Source organism: Garra rufa, chromosome 23, assembly GCF_049309525.1.
Source record: "Garra rufa chromosome 23, GarRuf1.0, whole genome shotgun sequence".
Classification (NCBI taxonomy): domain Eukaryota; kingdom Metazoa; phylum Chordata; class Actinopteri; order Cypriniformes; family Cyprinidae; genus Garra; species Garra rufa.
This window is the reverse complement of record NC_133383.1, coordinates 6,744,188-6,760,321: the sequence shown is the minus strand read 5'-3', so window position 1 is coordinate 6,760,321 and position 16,134 is coordinate 6,744,188. Positions and strand designations below refer to the sequence as shown.

The following is a 16,134-nucleotide window of genomic DNA, read 5'->3' as shown; positions in this document are numbered from 1 at the left end:
CTCCAGGGAGTTTTACGTAACCGCATCTTTCCAACTACAGCTGCTGTTTTCCGCCTGTCTAATGCTCTCGACTCCACGTGAGATCCGGTGGAGTTTTTTTCATAACACTCTGTTGATCTTCTGACGCTCATGAATATGCATCATGGTGTAAGCTTATAAAATTATATATTTTTCTTGGTATTACTTTATGGAAAAAAATATTATGCTTTATTAAACAACATATTCTTTTTAAATTTGTAGGGCTCTTTTAGCCTGTCGTACATTAGTTTGGAGACTTCACCTTGATTTTCTGCTTGAGTTTTGAGCGTGCATGATTTGATTTATTCCTGCATCATAATGCACTCTGGATAAAAATAAATTGGCTCATTCGTTACACATGAGGAGGATGACAGTGACCTTTCTAAAGTGTTTCATTTTTTTTTTTGCTTTTTTGGAGCTCACATTATTTACTACCACTATCACTGTCGTTGAAAGAAAATAAAATCACTATGCATTATAAATAAATAATTAAATTGTATTTTATGCTCATCATTTTTGAAAAACCAATGAGATATATGGTGATTTAGAATATACAGAGTTTAAGAGTGAATGCCTGAATTGTACATAATGAAAACTAGTGCACTGCTCACTACATACTACACAGTAGTATGTACATCAGTAGTATGCCACATGGAATAATGTTTATTTTGCCATTTTTTGATTTAAAAAGGGGAAAAACATTAAACATCTTGACCAGACTGACTAAAATAGAATGACTTTTAAAATGCAATTTATTAAATGCAAAATTTTGATGTTAAATGTTGCATTTTAATATCACTTCCAGTTAGTTTGTCATAAATCGAATAGAAGTCAAAAAAAGACTCTTGCTTACCAAGGCTGCATTTATTTAATCAGAAATACTGTAAAAGCAGTAATATTGTGAAATAGTATTACAATTTTAAAAAGCTGTTTTTTATTTAAATATTTTTTCAAATGTTATTTATTCCTGTGATGCAACGCTGAATTTTCAGCATCATTACTCCAGTCTTCAGTGTCACATGATCCTTCAGAAATCATTCTGATAAGCTGATTTGCTGTTCAAGAAACTCTAGTCCTACATAGTATGGGCATTAACTCCCTCTTTATCTCTCTCTGTGTAGTGAGGAGCTAAAACTGTCATCCAATCAGAAGTCTCAAAGACAGGTGTCGCTCCAGGACGAGAAAGGGACGTTGGCTCAGGAGTTGGACGTCCACGCGCAGCAGAAGGTGTTTATCTGTCTGCGTCTCTCCTTACACGTTTCCTGTCAGCTCTTTTGAACTGTGACATTCTCCGTCAGTTTGAGGGATTGAGTTATCATGTATCATGTTTTTTTTTTGGCAGCTTGGCAAGGAAGCTCTGACTAGCCAGCTGGAGATTACAGAGAGGTAAGCGCAAGTTATTGACGCGGTATTACGTTCATTCAAGTTGGTTTAAAAGCACAAATTTAAAGCATACTCAGCCTGAGGTCATTCAAGATGTAGATGGGTTTGTTTCTTCATCAGAACAGATTTGGAGAAATGTAGCATTACGTCACTTGCTCACCAGTGGATCCTCTGCAGTGAATGGCTGCCGTCAGAATGAGAGTCCAAACAGCTGATAAAAACATCACAATAGTGATAGTCACAAGTTATCCACACCACTCCAGTCCATCAATTAACACCCTGAGAAGTGAAAAGCAGCGTGTTTGTACACTGCAAAAAATGTAAAGCAATCTGTCTTGTTTCCAGCCAAAATATCAAAAAATTCTTAAATCAAGGAGGATTTTTTAGAGGATAAATATGGTAATTTTGACTTGTTTTTTTCTGAAAATAAGACAATAATTTTTACTCATTGAAAATCCTTCTTGATTTAAGAATTTTTGGATATTTTGGCTGGAAACAAGACAAAAAATCTAAATAAGGAAAGCATTTTTGCAGTGTAAGAAACAAATCCATCATTAAGACGTTTTTAACCTCAAACTGTCATTTTTGACCAAAAAAATGAGTCCCGAATCCATAATAACGTTTCTTCAAGTGAAAAAGTCCACCCCTGTTGTCCTCTCACATCTAAATCCACCAACATAATTGTTTTGGACTGTTTTCACTTGTAAACAGTGCTTGATCTGTGCATATTTCTCTCCTGATTCAGATGAGACAGCTTTGTCACAGGAGGAAGCATTATTATGAATTATGGATTTTTGAATTTTAGCTAGATGCAACATTTAAAGTTAAAAATGTCTTTAAAAGGGATTTGTTTCTTACAAACACACAGCTTTTCACTTCAAAAGATGTTACTTTATGGACTTGAGTGGTGTTGATTACTTGTGGATTATTGTGATGTTTTTATCAGCTCTCATTTTGACGGCACCCATTCACTACAGAGGATCCATTGGTGAGCAAATGATGGAATGCTACATATTTCCAGATCTGTTCTGATGAAATGACAAACTCATTTACATCTTGGATGGCGTGAGGGCGAGTACGTTATTAGCAAATTTTTATGTGAAGCTTTCAAAAAACAAATTTATTATCTGTGGTTATAAACAGCATGTCACAGATGTTTCTGACAGTGCTTAATGGAGCTCTGCCTTAAAACGAGGGCTGGATTTGAGTTCACATGCTCTCTGGAGGCTTAAATGTCATTTCATCTCATGGGAAATGAAGGCTTTCATAAAAGCTTGTCAGTACACGTTCTTTATAAGATCTGTGCTTTAGTGTTTTATGATACACCAAGATTACCACATCTAGAGAGATGATCTGTTTCCATGACCGCTGTTTAGTCAAACAGCTCAAATATTGCTACTTAGTAAAAGTTTTTTGGATTCAGATCTATTGTTTTCTTCCACCCTAAAAATGCTCTGCAGTCCTACTGGATGTCTGTTCATTTTTTTCATGTTTTTCTGTAAGCTTTTAATCTGCGGAGCTCTATTGGGAGATGGGGTTATGCATGTTCCCAGTGCATATGGCTTTTGTAACATGACTGTAAAACTCTCATCTGTTCTCACAGGGAAAACTCTAATGCAGTGATGTCTGATAAAGACAAAGAGCTGGAGACACTACGAAATGAGGTAAGAACATTGACTCTTGGGTTTCATAGGGTTAGCTCAACCTCTGGATCACTCTTCAAAGTGTTTAATTTATTTGTCTTATTTAAAAAGAATGCTTTTAGTAGATTCATTTCATATTAAAACACTATTGTCTGAAGCAGTCATTCCTATTTGTTTCTTTTTTTATATAAAATTTATACTGTGTTGTTGGCACTTAATATTGTCGGATAATGCGGGAAAAAATAATTTGTCATTGCAGATTGCAGTGCTTCGTGTGGAAAATGCCATGGCCAAGACGCTCCAGTCGGCCGTGACGTCTCTAGAGAGGGACAAAGCCCAGCTGCAGACCCAAGTGAACAGCCTGGAGCAAAAGCTGGAGGGCCGGCAGACGGGGAACGGAGAGGAAGTCACTTCAGGTCCATCAGCGTATTTATATTTGGAATGGAATGACAGCATATTACATTCTGTACAATATACTGTACATTTTCAGCTACTTAAATCCACACTATTATTCAAAAGTTTGGGGTTGGTAAGATTTTGTAAAACTCTCTTCTGCTCACCAGGACTGCCAAATTTAGATTTGTCATGTTTAATTCTAGGAAATGCCTTTCAGTTATCATCTCTGAATAAATGTATGGTTATTTTTATTCTATTTTAAATACAATTTTAGTTAAAATTATTAATTTTTTCGCTCCGGATTTGTTAAAAAATTACAGTTGCTTTTGCTTTGAATTCATTTGTTAACTTAAAGAATTAGTTCACTTCCAGAGTAAAAAAATCCTGATTATTTGCTCGCCCCCATGTCATCCAAGATGTTCATGTCTTTTTTTCATCAGTTGAAAAGAAATGTAAGTTTTGTGGAAAACATTCCAGGATTTTTCTCTATATAGTGGACTTAAATGGGGATCAACAGGTTGAAGGTCCAAATTGCAGTTTCAATTCAGCTTCAAAGGGCTCTACGATCCCAGCCGAGGAATAAGGGTCTTATCTAGCAAAACAATGTAATTTTCTAAAAATAAAAATGCATTGAAAAAATGTCTAAAAGGGTAGAGGGAAAAACTCCATCTCATTTTCTTCTCCAACTTCAAAATCGTCCAACATATTTTACCTTTTTTGTAAAGTGTGTTTGACTTTCTTTGCACGTTCGCTTTGTAAACACTGGGTCTGTATTTTCGCCTATGTCACGCGTGACCTTTCCAACGTGACTACATAATGTGTGAAGTTGAGCTTGTGCAAGACGAGCATTTGTGGTTAAAAAGTATATAATTTTAATTTTTTTTTAGAAAATTATTAATCTTTTCATTAGATAAGACCTTTATTCCTTGGCTGGGATTGTGTAGAGCCCTTTCAAGCTGCATTGAAACCTTCAACCTATTGATCCCCATTGAAGTCCACTATATGGAGAAAAATCCTGGAATGTTTTCCTCAAAAACCTAAATTTCTTTTTGACTGAAGATCGAAAGACATAAACATCTTGGATGACAAGGGGGTGAGTAAACTTTAACTTGTCCTTTAACATTTAGCACTGTTCTCACTGCCCTAAATTACTGTTTGTTTGTCTCACCTGTAGGCGATGCTGCTATAGACCAACTGAGAGAAGAGAAGGAGTTTGCTGAGGGACAGGTAAAACTCTTCTGCTCTATGTTTGGTAATGATTGTAGGTTACCATATGTGTACATTTCTAAATTCTGCCATGTTTTCCTGCATGTATCAGATCAACTTCCTGAACTCAGTCATTGTGGACCTCCAGAGGAAGAATGAAGAACTAAAGGTGAAGTTAAAGAAAATGGCACTGACCGAGTTCAACGGAAATGAGGAAAATGATGGGTGAGTCCAATTGAGTTTTGAATGGAAGCTTGTTTCCATCACTGAATAAAAAATTAATAAAAGGTTATTGTGACTTTTTATCTCACACTTTTTTTTTTCACAAAATTGCATGATACAAACTCGCAATTCTGAGAGAAAAAAAACACAATTCTCAGAATTATGAGTTTATATCTCGCAGTTCTATTTCTCAGAATTGCAACTTTGTCATAGAATTGTGACTTTTTTTTCAATTTATTAACTGTATTAGCTGGCAATGTGATGCAATTCTGACTATTTCTCAGATTATCAAGTTTACATCTCACAATTTTGACTTTATAACTCGCAATTGCAAGTTTATATCTGAGAATTCAAGGAAAAAAATAAAGAATTGCGAGTTTGCATCATGAAATTCTAAGAAAAAAATAATTGAGTTTACATCTCGCAATCTGACATCTGACTTTATGTCTCAGAATTGCAACTTTATTTCTTCATAACTTCATAACTTCATAACTGCCAATTGTGAGTTTATATCATGCAGTTTTGAAAAAAAAAGTCAGAATTGCCAGTTTATTTCTAAGAACTGCAACTTAGTCTTAGAATTGTGACTTTTTCACAATTCTGACAGTATTAACTGAGAAAAAAGAAAGAATTGTGAGTTTATATCTTGCAGTTCAGACTTTATACCTCAGAATTGCGACTTTGTCTTGGCATTGCGACTTTGTCACGCAATTCTGACTTCATAACTGCCAATTGTGAGTTTATATGCAGTTTGTATCGCACAGTTTTGAGAAAAAAAAAAAGAGTTTAAATCTCGCAGTTCTGACTTTATTTCTCAGAATTGCGACTTTATTTCTCAGAATTGCAAGTTTATGTCTTAGAATTGCGATTTTGTCTCGCAATTATGCCTTTATTTCTCAGAATTGCGAGTTTATATCTTATAATTCTGACTTTATTAAAGGTCCCATATTGTACACATTTCTGGAGGTTTATTTTAGTTGTTGATGTCCTTAAGAATATATATTTGCAGTATAAGTTCAATAAGTGCAGTATAAAATCCATCTCAATATATTTTTACAGCTGCTTTTTTAGGAGCTCTGTCAAGAACAGGTCGATTTTGGCCCGTCTAATTAATATTCAAGAGCCTCTCTTCTGATTGGCCTGTTGTTTTCTGAGTGACGCACAGCCAGGCCAACCACAAGTAACTACGGTCATGTATGCTGTAGCCTAGCCCAGAGCCATAGAGAGAGATGATACTCAACAGGATATTTCAGAAGGATCATTAATGTTTCTTTCTTTTTCAAACACCAAATGCAGTAAGCTACGTAACTGTTGCTTTAGTAAAGCCCCTTTCACAATGCGCGCTGATTCTGGAAAATTACGGAAACGAGCGCTGTGTGAACAAAAGCCAGAACCAAATGCCATAAAGGCAGAGTTGTAGTGATGATGCACGTTACCCTGCGACTCTTCACGACGGAAAAAATACGTGCAAAGTGGAATGAATCAGCGATCAGGGAGCTCCTCGCTATCAGTGCTGAAGCACAGATTGTTCGTCAGGTTAGTTTAAGTTTAGTGAAATGTACGCGTCGCATTACATCTCACATCCAAATGTCACATGTCTTTATGGGTTGTGTGTAAAGCACGCACAGATTCCGGAAAACAACTGTGAATGAACCAAATTAAACAATTCCGGAACAAATCATGGGACACATTATCAGTGTATTTTCCGGAATGGCTGTGTGAAAGAGGCTGAAGTTGACGTGCCACTGGTCTTTTATATTAACGTTGTTCTGAAGCCTGTGCAATGATGTAGTTTTGACATCTATAGACTGAACAGGGTTTTCTCGACTTGTTTTCGTGTTGTTGTTGCTCAGCAATAAAATGGACGCGATGTTGTCAGGGTTTGACAAAAGGAGGGTGGGACGGTGGTTGGTGCTCGGGGTGGTGACTGAGTAGATCGGACGTCACATTTTTAAGGAAGTCACAGCGGCTCGTGAAATGGAACAGCTACTTTATGCAGGCTGTGTGCAGTTTACTGTGGATTGACTGTTTTGAAACTCATATGGTAGTTACATAGCCCCTAGACCTCAGTTATCATGAAAAAAGCCAGGAAATTTCGATTTTGACAATATGGGACCTTTAACTCTCAATTGCAAGTTTATATCACACAGTTATAACTATTTCTAAGGGCCTGTCCACACGGAGACGTGTTTCGCTGTATACGTATAAATTTTGTATCGTATTGGCGTTTCATCCACACGGATCCGGCGTTTTAGGAGACTGAATCCGCTATTTTTTGAAACCGGGTCCCAAAGTGGATAAATCTGAAAACGACACCCTCGCGGTTTCGTGTGTACAGCCAATACGTATATTTTGTGAAACGATGATGTCATCACATCACGTGTCGGCTGCGTCACACGTAACAGCAACAACAATAATGGCGGACTACATGATTGTGTTCGTGTTGCTACTAAGCCTACTAGCTTTATTACAGCAAAATCTATTGCTTCTATGCAACTGTTATGAGCAACAAGCGATAATGTTCGCATCTCCGTCTTCTTCTTAGTTCGTATACAGCGCGCAAGGTTATGCGCATGCTCAAAGTCTTCTTCTCCGTGTATAGCGTATCTCTATGGCAGAATTACAGCACCCCACACTGGTCTGGCATATATACTACACCGTTTTCAGTGGTTTCATGTGTACGGAATTTTTTTTTTAGAACGAGGAAAAAAAATGATCGGATAGGGAACGCACCGGCTTCGTGTGGACGGAGTCTTGAATTGCGAAATAAAGTCAGAATTGCAAGTTTGTATCATGCAGTTCTGAGAAAAAAATAGTGAGAATTGTGAGATGTAAACTCGCAATTAGTGACAAGCGTTGTGCTACTTGGGTTTACGAAAAATGTTAATTTTTATTCACTTTCTCTCAAGTCTCGTTGAGGTCAAAAAGAAGAAGAAAGCCCCGCCGCGCGTTTTCTGCGACATCTGCGACTGCTTCGACATGCACGACACGGAAGACTGTCCCACGCAGACGCAATCCCCAGACTCGCCTCCACACACCACGTACCACGGGAGCCGCAGCGGCGAACGGCCGTACTGCGACATCTGCGAGGCGTTCGGTCACTGGACAGACTCTTGCAACGATGACCAAACCTTCTGAACTTCCCCTCAACCCCCTCGGCCTGTGAGCAGGCTATGCACAGATCGCTTTAAACCAGATTATACGCTATTTTTGTACACAGCATAATATACATTCGAACCTCTTGTACATTCCCTAAATGAATCCGCCCGAATGAAGGCTAAGGTATGCTGCATTGATGGAATTTGAAGGTTATTAAGGTGAGAGATATTTCTATGTTATCAATACTGTTTTGTGTGTTTCGTAAGTTTTTCACTGTCCTGTGTGGATTGATCTAATGATGAATTACCAGCAAGAAAATTGGGAATGATTTAGCGATACTTTGACGTGTATTTAAAGCTGCTGTGTGTAATTTCTAGTGGCACACAATGGAATTGCAAAAATAATGACTGTTTCCGAACTGGTTTTTCCATTGTAGCGCCGCCCCTAAACTCACATCATTTGTTGAGTCAGAAGTTTACGTTTCAGGATGCGCAAACAAACAGCAATGTTTTGAAAGTGCTACAAAGCTACAGCCTGTGTTCAGATTGGTATACTAGCACACTGCGTACTGCACACTAGTCAGTATACACTAAATACTGCCCACAATTTTTTAGATAGTATGTGAAACGGTACGTATTATGCAACAATAAAAATTTGACATACTATGCACAGTATACATACTATAGTATGGTAGTATGCTATTCTGAACATGGCCACGGTTGTTGCACTTTTCAGTAATGTGCCCTATGAATTGTTTACTTAAAGCTTTGCATATTAAACCAGGATAGATTTTAATTGTTATTTTAATGAAACAAAATTACACACTTCAGCTTAAAAAAACTCATAACGGATTGTTATCACAGACAAAACAGTACAACCAGTGCACCAACAAAGCTGAAGCTAACCACTATTAACTTATTGCACTTCTCACTTTAAATGTATACAGCACATGAGTTTAACTGCCATTGTTTGGAACTAAGTTATTATTTTTACTGTTAAATGTCAGACATATAGTTATGATATTGTTATATGAATGGCTTTTTATGTGTTTTTTGATGGTATGTCCTGTAGATTTCAGGCCTATTCACACTAAGTCCGAAGTTTCGGCACAAAATAGATGCACAACGTGATTCTTTGTGTACGGATTCAAGATTGATTTATTTAAAATGCCGAACAGTTACTTCAGGTATCCAGACTTTTTTTTTAAAGAATGAAGATAATTCTGCAAAAAAATACAGTGCAGAATACTTTTGGTGCAAAAAAATGGCTTGCAAAAATTGTATAATTCTGTGTATTTTAGTCACCTCAAACTTGGTGTGAACAGACCTATACTAAAGCACAATTTTTAAGCACAAGATCATATTGTATGTCTCATTATTAATGTAATATTAACAACAAAGTTTATTTAGCAACCTAATAAACTGCAAGTGTTAAAATTTGTAACCCGCAATGCACAAGATTATATTAAATATGTATAATATTCATCATTATTCCCCTTTTGTTAAAGAAAATTTAGCATTAATTGCAAATATATGGTCTGTTTCTACTGAAATGTTGTGACAGTCTTTAACTATTGTACTGTTTCATGTACTGTATATTCACTTGAACTCAATACAAACATTCAACAAAATTGTCTGAATATATTATGCTTTCTGACTACACATTGATTCTGATTATGTTTTTGTTAATCATTTCACACAAAAAAATGTAATTCTAGATTTGTCTTGGTTTGGTTGCTTTTTTGTTAGTGCAGTGGTATATATAGTAGTTGATGAACACTTTTCACTCATCTGTTACTATATTTTGTATTCAGTATCTAAGTCAAGTGTTGTGATCCATTTTGTACAATTATTACATCATAAAACCAGTTTTCCATCCAAATACTTTACCTACTAAATGATTTTTAGTCTTGATCTTTCATCTAAATTTATATCTCAAGTTTTATAACTGCACTTATGGCCAAAGATTGAAACGCTGCCATCATAGTCTCTCAATTTCACGCAAGGATGGTCAACAGTCAGATCCCATCACAACGTCCTACAGCTCCTAAATAGAACAGAAGGGGTCTGGTCAATAATTCATGGCCCTTAAAAATGCATCCTGATAAGACAAATTTGAACCCCACATAAAATAATAAAAAATAGCATATTTGATGTGAATTTGATGCTTTTTGCTAACTCCTAGTTAGTGGTTTTTGCTAATATGTTTACGACCAAAATCCAAGTGACATTATAATATTTGAATAATGTCTCTTTTATATAAAAAGGGAATTTATGACAGCCAAAAGTTGGTCAAACAATTTATAATTCTCATCATTTTATTTTGTGAATGTCTAAAAGATCGCGAGACAAATCAAAAACCGTTGAAGTGACTGAAAAGCGCGCGCACAGGAAGTTTGACAGGACGCCAGATCTGAGGTAAGACATTTAGCGACGAATTACATCGACAAACTCTTTAAAAGTTAACAACAAACATATAAAAGCAATGTTTTAACACTGAGGTGTAGGTTAACTGCAGGTTATATTAGGTAAAGGTTGATTAAGAATCATATACAGATGTGAACTGTAATCAGAACAACGAACTAAGTTAGTTGTGGTGAAAAATGTCTAATATCTGTCCCTCTTTAGCTTTCTTATTCTCATGTTTTGGTGAACGCTTTCAATTCGTCAGGGTTCGTGGTGTTTAAAGTCCTTGAAGTACTTGAATTTGACTTTAAAATTTAAGGTCTGGAAACTATTGAAAATAGCTGTATTCCTGTAGTGGTATCTGAAATTTTTTACATTTTTTTTCAATAAGCACATGTCTTTTCACGCAATTCAAAAAACATAACTTTTTCAGTTAATGGCAGAAAACTAGCGAGCTAAGCCACTAGTAGTACTTACAGTGTAGTGTAAACGTGACTAAAGAATAAGGAACAGGTGAACTAAATCAATTGAGTCATTTACGCTGGAAAGGCTCCGATGGATAAATAAGATTTCCATTGATATATGATTTGTTAGCAGGCCCGGCCCTAACCAATTTGGCGCCCTAGGCAAGATTTTAGGTGGCGCCCCGTTGCATTGCAGTAAATTCCACTGCTAGTGTATATATACTCAAAATAAACTTAATAGCTTTGTCTTGGACATTCTTTTATTTAAATAAAGAAATTGCACATTCAAAATACTTAGAAAGAATTAAAGAAACAAATACAAAAAAATGAACTGAACATATGAAATGCAATATAAATAGCTTACATAAAGTATTAGATTTAAATACTCCCAAAATAAAAAGTTTACGTTAAAGTTTAAGTTAAAGCTGAATTTTTAAATATGAATTTAAGGCAATTTATGACCCTTTTTAAGATCTGCACAAGTAAAATGAACAGTATGTGTGGGATTGGACAATGAACGGTAGAATATTCAGCCATAAAATGGCATGATTTATAATGCAGATACAGGTTCACACAAAAACAAAATATCTTATACAATGGCATTTCAGCCTTTATACCATTAATAGGGATAAATCGAGTATATCATTTATTATATTTATTTAAAACATAAATATTACTGTCTTAATTGTTTAGATTTTTAGAAGGCACATTAACTTCTTTCACATTTACAACTATGTGTTTGCTGCATAAAAATGTAGGTCGATAATTGCAATCATTTAAACATAAACAGCTGAAAAAATGTGGAAATAAAAATTAATTCTCTGTCACGAGGGGGCGCTTTAGGAGCGCTGAAATACTACGGTTTCCATAGTAACGGCTGAACACAAAGCAGCATTAACGCAGTTTTATCAGACTTGAAATGAAAATGCCAACGACATGTTTCTGAGGACAGTCGGCTCCTTTAAGATACATTCATATAAAGACATCAGTGCCACGTTTTGACTTTGAAACCTACAGCGTGCATATTTATTCATTTACATCATTGCCTTTTGAAGTTTAAAGGTTGTATCAGCGATTTCTAGCCTAAAACATAAAGTGTCAAATTCAGCTGACCTTTATTCACGATCCGCTCGCTGCCTGCCCCATAAATTGTCTGTGGAAAAACCGCGTCTCTCTGGTCAGCCTAGGGTCCGAGATATGCCAAAAAAACAATCGGCGCTATCAACAATAACCACAGATAAACAAACCGTGTTCCAACCAATCAGCGTCAGGGGGTTCGTGTTGTGGACTTTCCTACTGGTGCAGGGATGTGAGGGAGGCGGAGCGAAAGTCCACAACACCAAACCCCTGACGCTGATTGGTTGGAACAATGTTTGTTTTTGCTGTGGAAAGGTTGGTAGTGCCCAGAGCCATATAAAAAGAGAGTTGCGACACGCTTTGATCTCGCCGCCGCACGGTCACGTGGTTCATGGAGCTCTCAATAGTTCCAAACAGCTCCGCGCTGTCAATGTGTTTGAATGGAGTTAAATAGGATAGACAGCAGTTTTACTATATTTGCAGCAATTTCGAGTAATTATTAACACATAATGTGCATTGATTGTGTATTGATAACTTCTCTGAATACGCTTCACAATCGCATTTTATTCAGGGGAGTGATAAAGAGACATAATTAATATGTTCTCATACTCTTTGGCAGTCAAATGTGACCAAAACACCTTAAGTGTAACATTTATTCAATTAAATAACTGTAATATATATAGTTAAGTTCTATTTAGTAAATATTTTGGGGAGGTTTTTTTGTATTTAATATGTGCAATAATGATCCTGACCATTTAAAAGATAAAATTTTCTAATATAGTATTTAGATTACAGTTCGTGTAATATTTAAGGTTAAATACATCTGCATGTGTATTTGGACATGATCAAACACTCTTTTTTATACAGTATGTTTCGATTTAACGATTTAATGTTAAATAAAAAAAAAGTAATTTACTCTCGTTTTATGATATTCAAATATACAACATAAGTGAATATTATAAAAGGCAAGCAAAAATGGCATTTAACATAATAGAAAAGATGAAAATAATGTTTAAAAAAACACAAGGCAACGAATTGCATTCAGCATACATTTTTATCGTGTTTCTTGAATGCAGTCTTTACTGAAACTCATTCAACCTCCTACAGAGAGAGAAAGATTGCAGAAAGACTAAAAACATAAAAATATGACAACTAGTATCTGGTTATGGTCGCTATTACGGTGTTTCTCATGTTATCCAGCTGCATTTACAGTTTAACTGTTTATTTTTTAACGACAAACATTAACTATAACACGCTTCATAAAACACCACTATTGGCCAGTTTTTCGAGAGGTCAACTGATGCGTTAAAATTTTAAGAAATGCAGTAATTTCTTCAATATACTTGCGACTGTGCTTGAGAAGCGCTGAAATGAATGGGCTTCAATGGAGGAGCTATTGGTTGTTTGGAACTATTGACCGCTCCATGACACGCTTTACTTCCGCATTCCTCAGTTCCTATGGAAGCCTATGGGAGTGTCGCAACTCTCTTTTTATATGGCTCTGGTAGTGCCGATTGTTTTTTTGGCATATCTCGGACCCTAGGCTGACCAGAGAGACGCGGTTTTTTCACAGACAATTTATGGGGCAGGCAGCGAGCGGATCGTGATGAAAGATAAGCTGAATTTTACACTTTATGTTTCAGGCTAGAAATCGCTGATACAACCTTTAATCCAGCCCTATTGCGATTCTCGTCTTTCCGTCCTCAACTGTAAGGCCTCCTAAATTAAAATTACATTTCTTATACTATTTAACATATTTAAACCTTTTTATGGCCTTAAATTTGATACAACTAAATTGAGGAGTTTTTAAGGACCTGCAGGAGCCCTCTACTTTACGATGGATAAAAAAATAAAAAGATGATCTTACAAAGACCTCTAGTGGTGTTTTTGGTACTGCCTTAACTTAAAAACTACACCATCACCTCCTCAATCTCACATAACCTGCTACAGCTTTACTCTCCTGGTTTTCCTTGCAGCAAAGAATAAAATAAAATGAAATAATATAAATGAAACACCTAGAGATACATGCTTGATGTAGATATTCAGTTTCTCAATCTGATCTAATTATTTTTAATGCGACCACGCACACGAGCTACTTTTGTCATCAATCATCGTTAGGAAACAGCAAAATAACATAATTGGCATCATTTTTACTGTAACATTACCTCTGTCTTTGTTGCGTTTTCCTCCTCTTCTTTTCTGTTTTTCCTCCCCTGGGCACCAGACAGTTTGGGACGTTTTGACATAAAAAATTAAGTTTTGTTACATTTACTGTAGGAAATTTACAAAATATCTTCATGGAACATGATCTTTAGGAAAGGAAAGGAGGTGACGTGAGGCCAAGTATGACACACACACACACACACACACACACACACACACACACACACACACACACACACACACACACACACACACACACACACACACACACACACACACACACACACACACACAGAGCAGTGGGCAGCCATTGCTGTGGCGCCCGAGGAGCAGTTGGGGATTCGGTGCCTTGCTCAAGGGACTCACCTCAGTCGTGGTATTGAGGGTGGAGAGAGCGCTGGTAATTCACTCTCCCCACCTACAATCCCTGCCGGACCTGAGACTCGAACCTGCAACCTTTGGGTTACTGGTTTAATGATTGGGTTATTGATTTTTGGCATACAAGAAAAATAATAATAATTTTGAGCCATACATTGTATTGTTGGCTATTGCTACAAATATACCCATGCTACCTAAGACTGGTTTTGTGGTCCAGGGTCACATATTTTCTGCATAATGATGCATTTAAAGGTTTACGACCAAACGGGTGTTTATAAAAGTTCACATTGCTGTTGCAGATTAAATATAACACTTTTTACTAGGTAAAATGTTGATTATTAGTAACTTTAACCCCTTTTTCTAAACATCTCTGCCTAACCGCTGGTCGCACACATCTGCCATGCTTGTAGTTATTGTGGGCAATATTAGCCATATTAGTGCACGGATCCACACTTTAAAAATCGACCTGAAATAGTAGACCATCCAGGGACTTTTGGCATACTCTTTTCAGCATACTATATTTGGGACACACTTTTTGTAATCCCACATACTATTTAGGATGGATAGTATGAACATTGGGACGCACGGCCAATCTAAATCAAATGATTTGCGATATGCAGATGATTCGCACTCCGAGTCGTGATCTGAAATGATGGTTCGCGAATCATTATTCAGTTTGGGACTTGAGAGCAAATTCGCCAATTATTTGACTTAATTAGTTCAGAACTTTGCGTATCGCGAATCATTTGATTTAAATTGTGACAGGTTCGTGAATCATTTCATGATGATTTGAAGTCCCGATCTAAAGCAAAATATTCGTGAACCCTCTCACAAGTTCCTGAATGAAATGAGTCGCGATGCATGCTCTGTCCCGATCTGAATAATGATTCGCCAACCATCATTTTAGATTAGGATGCGAATCAGTTGACCTGGATCGGAACTTTGCGTATCGCGGATAATTTAGACTTCAAATCGCATTTGATTTTAATCATTCAATTGGCAAATTGAACGGAACTTTGGTGCGGTTTTGCGAATCATTTGATTCAGTTCGGGACTTCGGCGCGGGTTCACGAATCATTTGATTCAGTTCGGGACTTCGGCGCGGGTTCGTGAATCATTTGATTTAAATCATTAAATTTGAATCATTCGATTTGATCGGAACTTTGGTGCAGTTTCGCGAATCATTTGATTCAGTTTGGGACTTCGGTGTGGGTTCGCGAATCATTTGATTTGAATCATTCAGTTCGAGAATTGATCGGAACTTTGGTGCGGGTTCTCAAATCATTTGATTCCGTTCGTTTTTTTTTGGAGCGCCTATGGTGAATCATTTGTTTCAGATCAGGATTTCAGAGCGATTTCACAAATCTTTTTTCCAGATTTTTTCTTAAACAGTACAAAACATCACATTATTAAGGCAGTACAGTTATAAAACAAAACAAAGAAAAAAGGAAGAACGTATACACAAATACAAATCCCTTAAGAAAATTAACCATGGTTTTACTATAGTAAAAGTGTGTTATACTTTGCATGTGCTTCACTTTATTTTTTGCCGTTTGTTATTAGTATATTTTCATTGATCTTTTTTAAAAATTGAAAGGGAACACATTGTTTGATAAGTGAGATCTCTGATTGAAGTCTTTAAAAAAACGTAAAAGTACTCCTTGAAAGTCCTGGAGTTTT

General features: G+C 36.4%; 1 protein-coding gene across 2 annotated transcripts in view; it reads left to right on the top strand.

The window, feature by feature from the left end:
* Nucleotides 1–9,759, top strand: part of clip1b (CAP-GLY domain containing linker protein 1b) — a 47,360-nt gene extending 37,601 nt beyond the window's left edge. Inside the window, exons 16-22 of one of the 2 annotated variants that reach the window (XM_073829098.1) lie at nucleotides 1,140–1,245; nucleotides 1,361–1,404; nucleotides 3,005–3,065; nucleotides 3,304–3,460; nucleotides 4,615–4,667; nucleotides 4,759–4,871; nucleotides 7,778–9,759. In XM_073829098.1, coding sequence (XP_073685199.1) covers nucleotides 1,140–1,245; nucleotides 1,361–1,404; nucleotides 3,005–3,065; nucleotides 3,304–3,460; nucleotides 4,615–4,667; nucleotides 4,759–4,871; nucleotides 7,778–8,006 — 763 coding nt within the window. In that variant the 3' untranslated portion in view covers nucleotides 8,007–9,759. The remainder of the gene's footprint in view (nucleotides 1–1,139; nucleotides 1,246–1,360; nucleotides 1,405–3,004; nucleotides 3,066–3,303; nucleotides 3,461–4,614; nucleotides 4,668–4,758; nucleotides 4,872–7,777) is intronic. The other variant, XM_073829099.1, reaches the window with a different exon arrangement.
* Nucleotides 9,760–16,134: the final 6,375 nt, after the last annotated feature.